Here is an 11,865-nt window from a genome sequence, read left to right as displayed (position 1 = left end):
TTCTCAAACACTAAATACGTGACTTTCAAGAACATCTCTTTTTATAAGCAGGGATTGGTAGAGAGAGTTGGAGGGCAGCTGTGTTGTCCAAGGAAGCTCTCATTCCAAGATTAAATGGAGGAGTCATAAGTGCCCAATATATCCTACCCCTTCCCGTTTTTTAGAATCACAGTGATATACAGTTAAGAAATTAAAGATACTAGATTATTTTAGGGTCTCATGACAAATAATTCAATTCTTTTCTACTGCAAGTTGTGGGTTTTCTTGAGGACTTAGCTTTGTTTTTTTGATTGGCGAATGTTTTATGTTCTTTAAGACTCAGTATATACCTTATACTAATAAGAGTTATAAAATTTTCACAGCTTAGTGACATATGGCTAGATTGTTTTTTAAAAGGCCATGAATCCAATTTTAATTCCTTAAGGGAAAAAGTTATTAAAGTTATCTGTTCTAAAACATTTTAGTTGGTCTAAAATACTTTGTTCCAGAAGAAATATCACCATTAGGAACAGTTTTTGATGTCCCCCCCCTAGTTAAAAAAATTAATGTTCATTGTAAAAAGAATTACTTCTGATGCTTAAGAAATCAAATTGAGCAAATGAAAGCTTCTTTCATTCCTAGGAAATAACAGCTTGCTGTGTACATTGCTGACTAGAGTCCTCTAGACATTTTCTAGGCTTATTACAAGTATTCACACATGTAGTTTTTGTTTTTTGTTGTTATTTGTCTATTTTGGAGAAGACTCTTGAGACTCCCTTATACTGCAAGGAGATCCAACTGGTCCATTCTAAGGGAGATCAATCCTGGGTGTTCATTGGAAGGACTGATGCTAAAGGTGAAACTGCAATACTTTGGCCACCTCATGTGACGAGTTGACTCACTGGAAAAGACTCTGTTGCTGGGAAAGGTTGGGGGCGGAAGGAGAAGGGGACAACAGAGAATGAGATGGCTGGATGGCATCACCGACTCTGTGGACATGAGTTTGAGTGAACTCCGGGAGTTGGTGATGGACAGAGAGGCCTGGCGTGCTGTGATTCATGGGGTCGCGGAGAGTCGGACGCGACTGAACTGAACTGAACTGAACTGAGTGAGGTATTTTATACCTGTAATTCTGTAACTTTCTTTTTTCATTTAACAGTATAAAATATTATTTCATTTCTTCCCATTTAGGTCATAGAATTTCACCTATTTTTTTTTTGACTGCACATATAATATTCCATAGTTTAAATGGATCATAGTTCATCCATTCCAGCATTAAGGGACAGTATTAATGATCAGGTTTGATTTTTACTGCTATAAAAAGTTGCAAGGGGTTTCCTGGTGGTCTAGTGGTTATGATTTGGTGTTTTCACCACCATGGCACAGGTTCAGTCCCTGGTCAGGGTACTTAGATCCCACAAGCTTCGAGGTGCCCCCCAAAAAAGTTGCAGTGTATATCTTGGTACATTTAACTTTGGATCCATGTGCTAGTACTTCTGTAGAATAGATTCCTAAAAGTAAATTTGCTGAGTAACGGGTGCGTGCTAAGTCGCTTCAGTCGTGTCCAATTTGGTGCAACCCTATGGACTGCAGACTGCCAGGCTCCTCTGTCCATGGGATTTTCCAGGCAGGAATACTAGAGTGGGTTGCCATACCCTCTTCCAGGGGATCTTCCCAACCCAGGGATCGAACCCACCTCTCATGTCTCCTGCATTGGCAGACTGGTTCTTTATCACTGGTGCCACATGTATGCACATTTAAAATGTAAATAGATAGTGACAAATTATCCTCCAAAAAGACTGTATCTGTGTATATTTCCACTACCAATATATGAAAGCCATTTATTTGCTCTTATCCTTGCCAGTCATAGGAACTCATAAATTCAAAATATTTCTCTCACCATCTGGTAGGTGAAAAAGTACACTTTGTTTGAAGTTGCATTTCTTGATGTATTTGTGAAAATAGCATTTTCAGTTTCCCAGGCTACCTATAGAACTGCAATTCTAGGTCAGCCATTTGATTACTGACCATGCAAATAATGTTTTTTTCTCCAATAAATGATTGCATTTGCAGTGGCTAGGGCTTCCCTGGTGGCTCAGATAGTAAAGAATCAGCCTGCAATGTGGGACACCTGGATTCAGTCCCTGGGTTGGGAAGATCCCCTGGAGGAGGGGATGGCAACCCACTCCAGTATTTTTGCCTGGAGAATCCCCATGGACAGAGGAGCCTGGAGGGCTATATAGTCCATGGGGTCGCAAAGAGTCGGACACGTCTAAGCGACTAAGCACAGCACAGGGTACCATATTAGGCACTGAGGCAAAATGAAAATCTGTTATTTTTCAGTGTAATACTTACTGAAAGTCATACTCATTTTCCTGTTTTTCAGAACCTTGAGTTTACCAACTTTTACCAAGCATAATATCTAAAAACTTCCATTTGCATACTCTTTAAATAGTGTATAAAAGCTAAATGATGGCTGTTGAAGTGTAAAACTTTATAGTTTCTTTCTGAAATAGTCTGTTTCAGGAATATAAGTGACATTGAACATGTGATCTTTCAGTTACCAGAATACATTTTGAAGCTTTATTTATAAATATTATTTGTAATTCAGCTTTTTGATACATCTTTTGAATTGCTGTGCTTTGTTATCTGTTGAAATGGGAAATGAATGAGCTATTTCTGATCAGCCTCATATTCTGGCTAAGCTCGAATGCATATATAATACTGGAGTTTATAGATAGTGCTATTGGCTAGTTCCTGGAAGGTCTCTAGAAGGAATTTTCACTTTCTTGTACTGGAAAAACCTGCAGATTCCTTCCCTTGCCACACGATGGTGATCTTGCATCTTTTTCAGGGTTTTTTGGTGGTGCCCTGGGCAGTGAAAGCGCAGTCCTAACCACTGAACCACCAGGGAGTTCCCCTGTCTTGCATCTTGAATTAGGTGAATGACTGTCCAGGTTAATAAGGCTCAGGTTTTTAGGATGTCTGTTGCCTAAAATCTGAACACTGATAATCTTCAACTTGGAAGCAAATTGTTTTTAAGTTTCATTTATAAGCCATTTATTGGTAGCTTGGAATGTCTTTTCTATGAAAGTGAAGGTGTTAGTTCCTCAGTCGTGTCCAACTCTTTGCGACCCCATGGACTATAGCACACCAGGCTCCTCTGTCCATGGAGTTCTCTAGGCAAGAATACTGGAGTGGGTTGCCATTTTCCTACTCCAGGGGAAACTTCCCTACCCAGGGATGGAAGCCAGGGGATTCTGAACTACCAGGGGAAAAAAGCTCAAGCTTTTTTCAAAATGTGCTTTTTGGCTAAGTGTCAAGAAATATGACACCAATTTTTTTTAAAGGGTTCTTGCTAACATAAATGAGTTGCATTCCATTGATTTGGAATACAATAATAAATAGTCTACCTGCATTATAATACATAGTCTAAATGGTGCACAGGACTGTGAGATCAGTTGACCTAACCTGGGCTCAGTTTCCACTACCTCTGTTTTGAACTTCATTGGTACCAGTTATGCCTGTTTCATTCCTGGGGCTTTCAATGTTTCCTTATTAAATCTTTTACTTTTGCCTTAAACTGTTACATAAGTATCATTTAGGTTTTTGTTGTTGTTGTCTTGTCATTTGATTGTAAGCATTTTTGTTTTGTGCTTTTTCCAATTCTATACAGCATATTTAGTTTATTTTTGTAATCTATATTTAAAACTTTTAGACTATATATGTATTTCTGAAGGTAAAACTTCAAGTATTACAACTATGAAAGTTTTCCTTTCTTTTCTCTCCCTGTCCTAACTCCCTAGAGGTAACCATTTTTTGTGAATTTTTTCAGAAGTACCCTTCACATAGATATGTATGTATGTTTTCTTTTACCCAAGTGAAATTTGCTCTGCAGTTTCTTCTTTACTTATTGGATCTTAGATGTCTGTTTAAAAATAGATGCATGGTATACCATTGTTAACCATTTTCCTACTAATGGATTTGTTAGTGTTCGGGATTTTTTCTCAATTACAAGACATCTTTCAGTTCATTTCAGTTGCTCAGTTGTGTCCAACTCTTTGCGACCCCATGAATTGCAGCGTTTCTCATGATGTACTCTGTGTATAAGTTAAATAAGCAGGGTGACAATATACAGCCTTGACGTACTCCTTTTCCTGTTTGGAACCAGTCTGTTGTTCCATGTCCAGTTCTAACTGTTGCTTCCTAACCACATACAGATTTCTCAAGAGGCAGGTCAGGTGGTCTGGTATTCCCATCTCTTTCAGAATGTTCCACAGTTTATTGTGATCCACATAGTCAAAGGCTTTGGCATAGTCAATAAAGCAGAAACAAGACATCTTTGTTGGTCCTTATATAACACATTTGATTGTATGTGCATGTATGTCCGTAGAACTATCTCTGAGTCAGAGAGTGATTATGGTTTCAACTTTTGATACTATCAATACTAATGGTTCTCCAAAAAAGCTGTCCGAGTTTACATTCTCATTGTGTTTTAGAGGACCAATTTGCTCACCTTGAGGAAATGGGGCATAATCAATTAAAACAATCTTTGCTCACATGGTATTTTAAACAGTGAATAATCATAGTGATCAGATCATTGTGAACACAGTCTTTCATCAGTTATAACAGTGTGATTTTAATAGTATTTTAGTGTTAATAACAGAGAATGCTGGGTAGCCCAGTTCCGCTCTTCTCTACCCACTCCACCTGCCACCCACCATCCCACTTCCCTGCTCCCCTTTGTAGCAGGACTTTGAAAGTGTCATTCTTCTGTGGCTCATGCTGTCAGTTCTCTCCACTGACACGGCAGTTGTCAAGATGTCACAGATGACCTTCACTTTATTAAATTCGTTGGTCATTCCAGTCAAACTGGCCTTTCAGCAAACTTGATACATACTCTCCACTTGGATTTCAGGTCACCATATTCGTAGTTTTCCTCCTACTCTCTTGCTAGTAGTTCCTCTTAAGTGAACCCACAAATGGTTAAATGCCCAGAGTTCAGTCTTTGGTGCTCTTCTCTTCTGACTTTCAGCGTTTCCTCTTGATCTCATCCAGCCCCATGATGTTAAATGCTATCTATATGTAGCTACCTGACTTCCAATTTTTAACCTGCAGTCCAGACTACTGTCTTGAACTCGGATCTCATATGTCTAACTGCACCCTTCTTAGTTGTATCCCTAATAGATACCTCACACTTAATAAACCAAAAAATGAACTTCTGCCATTTTTCCCTTAAACTAACTCAACACACACTCTTCCCTTTCTCAGTTGATGACAGCTCCACTCGCTAAGGACAAAACCTTGGAGTTGTCCTTGACTCATCACTTTCTCTCACATTCTGCCTCCAGTCTATCAGGGAATCTTAATGGCTCTCCCTTCAAAATAAATCTGGAATCTGGTCACTTGTCAATCTTTCTCTGCTGCCAACTTTGTGTCACCATCATATCCTCCTCTACCTTGAACTCTAGATTCCTGGGTTAGTGCACTGGTCTCCTAAGTCATCTCCCACTTCTACCCCTGCCCGTCTATGATCGATGTAAAACCCAGCAGATAGTGATCTCTTAAATTCTAGCTTACTGCTCTGCTCCAGTGACTCTCATCTCACTCAGAATACAACCTAAAGTCTATCATGGTCTACAGGCACCTACATGCTCTGATTTCTGTCAGCTCTCTGACTTTGTACCCTGCCTCTCTCCCCTTGCTCCCTCTGCTCCAGCTGCACTGGCTTCCTTTGTTTCTGGATCACACTATTTTAGCACATTCGCCCTTGCTGTTCTGTCTAGGACATTCAGATATATATATGGCTCCTCTGCCACCTCATTCAAGTTTCTCCTCAAATGTCAGCTTTTCTGTGATGCCCACATTATGACTTTCCAATTTAAAGTTGCAATTGCCTTCCACCCAAATACCCTTAACGCTTCCAGTCCCCCTTACCTTGCCGTATTTTTTTCTCCAGTCATACCTAATGCCTTTTAACATACGATATAATTCACTTATTCTTCTTTTGCTGTCGTCTGTCTCTCCTAGTACAGTTCCATAAGGGCAGGGATCTTTTCCCTGATTTGTTCACTGTTGGTTCCTGGGGTCCTAGAATACTGCCTGGCACATAGTAGGTACTATATAAATATTTAATGAATGCATGAATGAAGTTTGAGTAAGCGCATGCATGTGAAAACTTTTGCTTCTGAATTTTGTAGTTACGGTTTTAAAAAATTTATAATAGAAATTTGAGAAAGTAAATTTATTGATGGTATTTTTTTTAATTTTTAAAAATTTATTTTGAGTGGGAGGATAATTGCTTTACAGTGTTGTGTTGGTTTCTGCCATACATCAGTGTGAATCAGCCATAAATATTCATATGTCCCTTCCCTTTTGAATTTCCCTCCCACACTCCCCACCCTATTCCCACCCCTCTAGTTTGTCACAGAGCTCTAGATTGAGCTCCCTGATTGTAAATTTATTGCTTGTAGCTTTTCTTATATCTTAAGTTTCAGATGGGCTTTCTTTTTCTAAATTTTCAGCTTCAGTTGTGGAGGGTCAAAAAGGTATCATTCCTCGTGCTATCCAAGAAATATTTCAAAACATCTCTGGAAAGCCTAGCATTGACTTTAATATAAAAGTGTCTTATATAGAAGTATACAAGGAAGACCTAAGAGATCTTCTAGAATTGGAGACATCAGTAAAAGATCTTCACATCCGAGAAGATGAAAAGGGAAACACAGGTGAAGTAGCCTACTTAATTAATAGCCTTCATTAGCAAATGAATATGATCTAGTTCAGTTTCTGGACATTTTTCAAGGATTCTTTAAAAATAGACATAGAAACAATTAATTTGTTTTTACTTTTAAATGGAGTAATTTACTGATTACCAATAACAGCTAATTCACCTAGGTGAAAAGTAGAAGTTCAGAGCACTTGGTATGATGAAGTTATTAAGTTATAATTCAAAATATAGCTGACCCTTGAACAATGTGGAGGGGGTTGGCAGTTAGGGGTGTTGACCCCCTATGCAGTCAGAAATCCAAGTATAACTTACAGTCAGCTTCTGTATCCAGGTACTGCATCAGTAGATTCAACCAACCTCAGATCGTGTAGTACTGTAGTATGTTACTGTTGAAAAAAAAGCCACATGTAAGTGGACTTGCACAGTTCAAACCCATGTTGCTCAAGGGTCAACTGTATTTATTTCCAATAATCTGCTCCCTTCCTGGTCTGACCTTAAGAAAGACTATGACCTAGGCTAAATTAGTTTTGTACTTTTTTTTTTTTCCTCGCAGAGTTACCCTGAGATTGGGGATGGCTTCTCCCTTTTGTGATCATCCAAGTTGATCCAGAACTGTCCTTTCAGCCTTTCTGATTTTTGTCCCAACACACCTATTGCTTCCTCTTTTTTTTTAAAAAAAATTTAATTTAGAATTTTTGTGTTTGCTCCTTCATACTGACATTTATCTGTCCTTTGTTGTGCTTCTCAAGGTCTGACTTTCTGTGCTGTCAACTTGTTAATATCATTAAAATCTATTTGTTTGGAAATAGAAGAAGGTGAGAATGGGAAGGTCAAAATACAAGTATTTTAAAGAATAACACTTTCCACTTTTTTGTTTTAAAAGGTAATATGTTCAACATAAAACATTTAGAAAACATAGTTAAGTATAAGGAAGAAAGTTAAAGTTCAGAACTCAATTTTGGTGTGTTTTCTTCCAGATTTCTTTCTCTATTTCTTTCTCTGATTTTAAAAAATTAGACTTGCTACTCCACGTATCATATTATATATTATATTTTTACTTAATATTTATATTGTAAGAATTTTCACATCATTAAATATTTTTCAAATTTATGACTTTATGTGGTAATTTTATCTTCTGAATATATAATCTATTTGACCAACAGTCCGTTGTTGGACATTTAGGTTTTGGATTTTCCCGATTATTAGTAACAATGACTGTTATTGCATGTCTTGTGCTAGAAAACACATTTTAGTAGAATCTTTCTGGAGATAAAGGATCCTGCCAGAGGAATGATCCGTGCCTGAGGAATTTCCTAGCAGTTAGGAAAATAAGATGGTTAGCTCCTTCAGTAGCCTGCAGGGGGCAGTAAAGCTTGCCAACTTGTAGGCCCTTTCTTTGCAGCCCTGGCATTCCTGAGTGTTTGAAGGAATTGGCTTTTGTTTTGTTTTTTAGAAAGAAAATATACATGGTACTCTGTGGCCTTATTAGTAATTTTGTATAGTTTGTCTTTTCTGGACAAAATTCAGACTGTTGTTTTGAGCTTCTGTATCTTATAAAATGTAATTATTTAATGTTTTTGTGTTTTATTAAAAGTTACAAAAATAATACATGTTTGTTGTAAAATAGAAAGTACAGAAGTGTACACTGTCACTCCTGATAAGCTTAATGATCAAAATACTTCATAACTGATAGCAATCCTGCAAAAATTTTAGTAGAGTGTAAGTCTTAAGACAAATTGCTGCTTACCTTTTAAAATGTCCCACTCACAACCCAAATGCATTTGTTTGACATATGTATTGAGTTTCTCTGTGTTAAGTGGTAGTTGGTATCCAGCCTGGATGCTGCACAATTAGTGTCACCTTGGAAGTTTTCTTTTTTTAAAGCATTTTTATTTTATTTTTTTGGACTGTGCTGGGTCTTTGTTGCAGCATGCAATCTTCTCTAGTCATGGTGCAAGGGTGACATGTGGGATCTAGTTCCCTGCCCAGGGATTGAACCTGGACCCCTTGCATTGGGAATGCAGAGTCTTAGCCACTGGACCACCAGGGAAGTCCCACCTTGGAAGTTTTTTAAGAAATATTGATTTCTGGGCCCCACTTTTCACAAATTCTGATGAAGTAGTCTAGGATAGGGCATGGGTGTTGGTAGTTTCCCTTTTATAAAGGTCCCATGTGATTTTCAGCTGGGTTTGAGGACCATAGTTAGTGCTAAGCTATAGCCTAACATTAGAAAACTTTTTATAAAAGTCATGCTATGATTTATGTTTACATTGTCATATTTTATAATCACCATAGTTTAGCACTCCTGTTGTGGTACAGGTACTTTAGAAATTTAAATGAACTGGGCTGTTAAGAAGAGTTGTCATGTTGAAAACAAGGCAAAAAAGTGAATATTGTTTCAAGAAAGAGTGACATGTTAGGATCTCATTAAAGAGGAAGTATGATGCTGTAACTTGAGTACAGATTTATTGCTGTGATTCAAATCCAAAATCTACCTACTCCTTTTTGAAATATTTTTGGATATAAACAAATAATGCATGTAGTAAGCTTTGGTTATTTTGGGTTCTATTCTACCAGTGAAATAGAAGCTTTTTTGCTTTTTTTGAGTTGCCTTGCACTCTGATGTTACATAGGGGAAACCTGTTTTTTGGAATGAATAACCAGCTTTATTTATACTGAAATATTCATTTATCACTGGTTATGTGCTAAAAACCTTAAACCTTAGGATGGCTTGAATATTAAAGAAACTCAAAAGGGACTAATTTCTTTCAACTAATTTACTACTGATTAATTCTTTTGAGTTATATAGATAATTAATCTATAATCTTTTAATCAGTATGTTAGGCTCTACAAATCAAAATACTGGAATAAAGAATTTTTCTTTTGTCACCCATCTTAAAGAATTGAGTGTGATTTCAAAAATAAAAACCCCAAATTGTTTAAAACATACATGCATATATTACATCTTTTAGAATTTAAACATCAAAATGAATGCCATCTATTAAAATAGTCCTGTTAGAAGGTTATCTAACATTATTTAATGATGTTGCTGATGTTACTTTTTTCTTTTAATGCTACTGATTTTTTTTTTTTAAAAAGCTTTGTATTGGAGTATAACTGATTAATAGACAATGTTGTGATAGTTTTAGGTGAACAAGGAAGGAACTCAGCTATACTCTATTCTCTCCCCTGGGTCCCATCCAGGCTGCCATATAAATTGATCAGAGTTCCATCTGCTATACAGTAGGTCCTTGTTGGTTATCCATTTTAAATACAGATACTGATTTTTTTTTTCAAAGGGCCTGTCTTAGCTGGGCAGCTTAGCAAATGAAAATTGTCGTGTGGTTAACTTAACTCTACTGTACTTTGATTAAAACTTGTTTTACAAACTTACTGTTGCTATTTTAAGTGATTGTTGGGGCCAAGGAATGCCAGGTGGAGAGTGCAGATGAAGTGATGAGTCTCCTGGAGATGGGGAATGCAGCCAGGCATACGGGTACAACCCAAATGAACGAGCACTCCAGTAGATCACATGCGATTTTCACCATCAGCCTTTGTCAAGTGGACAAAAGTAGAAAGGCAGCTGAAGATGGATCATGGCATTCCCATCGGCATATTGTCTCAAAGTTCCACTTTGTGGATTTGGCTGGATCAGAAAGAGTAACCAAAACGGGGAATACTGGTGAACGTTTCAAAGAATCCATTCAGATTAACAGTGGGTTGCTGGCTTTAGGAAATGTAATAAGCGCTCTTGGGGACCCACGCAAGAAGAGTTCACATATTCCATACAGGGATGCTAAAATTACCCGGCTTCTGAAAGACTCCCTGGGAGGCAGTGCCAAGACCGTCATGATCACTTGTGTCAGCCCATCCTCCTCAGATTTTGACGAGTCTTTAAATTCCCTCAAATATGCCAACAGAGCACGCAACATTAGAAACAAACCCACCTTAAACTTCAGCCCCGAGTCAGACCGTATGGACGAAATGGAATTTGAGATTAAGTTGCTTCGAGAAGCTTTGCAAAGCCAGCAGGCTAGTAGCAGCCAAACTAGCCAGATCCATCAGGAGGGGACTCCTGATAAAAATAAGATCCATTCTCTTGAGGAGCAAGTCACTCAGCTACAAGGAGAATGTCTGGGTTACCAAAACTGTTTAGAAGAAGCTTTTACCTTCCTGGTGGATTTAAAAGATTCTGTGAGACTAAACGAAAAGCAGCAACACAAACTGCAGGAGTGGTTTAACATAACCCAGGAGGTCACCTTGTTCAGAGGACACCGGGGCATTGGAAACCTGGAAGAAGGACCACAGCATATTACAGTTCTCCAGCTGAAGCGAGAGCTTAAGAAATGCCAGGTACTTAGACACCACCTTAGTAGGTAACTTGTTTAAAGACTAAATTTATTTGGGCAAATAAGAGTCATTTTGGGGTTTCAGAAGTTTTTTTTTTTTTTTTTTTAAGAGTTATATGTAAAATCTCATTTGCCTTTACTCTGTTTTTTTCTCCCATTTCTTTTCCTGTTACCCTTTTTTTTACTGTTTTCTTTTCCTCGTTTTCTTAGCTCCTCCTCTTTTCTCCTGATATTTTAATTTGTTGTATTTATTAAGTAGACTCTTGTGAACCTGGTCATTAATTTAGAGAATGAAAAGAAACAGTTTCAGAAACAAAATTTAAGTTATAATCCCCCTTTAGGTCAGTGCTTTTTGAAAGAAAAATACTTCATCTCTTGAGTTTGGAGTTTTGATTCTTTAGACAAATCATCATGTTTGATAATATTTAAGGAATATAGCTATGTACATGTATACATATTATACATATGTTAAACTAAGAGTTACATTTCTCTACTTTTCATTCATAAAGACATTTATTATTTAAAGATTATGTGTCATTGGGGAAATAACGGAGAACAGACATACCTATTTATGTTTATGTGGCATTTACATTCTGGTAGGCAAATGGATATTCCACCATTTTTTTAAAAAATAGGAAAACATATAGGTAATAAGATAGCTTTCTAGTTAGAAATCTTTCTTCAGTATCTTTTTTTATGTGTATTAGAAAGAAACCTCTATTACAGCAATTCTTGAACTTTTTTTCTCACAAGGCTACTTTCTTCAAATTGAGGTCCCCTGAAGATCTTTTGTTGATGTAGTTTGTATCT

The 11,865-nt window shown here is 37.3% G+C and overlaps 1 protein-coding gene across 10 annotated transcripts in view; it reads left to right on the top strand.

The window, feature by feature from the left end:
- Window positions 1-11,865, top strand: part of KIF27 (kinesin family member 27) — an 89,144-nt gene that overhangs the window by 8,769 nt on the left and 68,510 nt on the right. For 3 of the 10 annotated variants that reach the window (XM_055427369.2, XM_055427365.2, XM_055427366.2), the window contains 3 exons: window positions 6,504-6,704; window positions 7,456-7,521; window positions 10,116-11,059. In XM_055427369.2, the coding sequence (XP_055283344.2) occupies window positions 6,504-6,704; window positions 7,456-7,521; window positions 10,116-11,059 (1,211 nt within the window). Of the gene's footprint in view, window positions 1-741; window positions 1,093-6,009; window positions 6,092-6,503; window positions 6,705-7,455; window positions 7,522-10,115; window positions 11,060-11,865 lie in introns of all 10 variants that reach the window. The other 7 variants (XM_055427375.2, XM_055427367.2, XM_055427368.2 and 4 more) reach the window with 6 other exon arrangements.

Source organism: Moschus berezovskii, chromosome 7 (genome assembly GCF_049115385.1).
Source record: "Moschus berezovskii isolate FMDL1 chromosome 7, NW_MosBer_1.0, whole genome shotgun sequence".
Lineage (NCBI taxonomy): Eukaryota > Metazoa > Chordata > Mammalia > Artiodactyla > Moschidae > Moschus > Moschus berezovskii.
The sequence above is the reverse complement of the archived record's forward strand: the minus strand, read 5'-3'. Positions and strand labels throughout refer to the sequence as shown.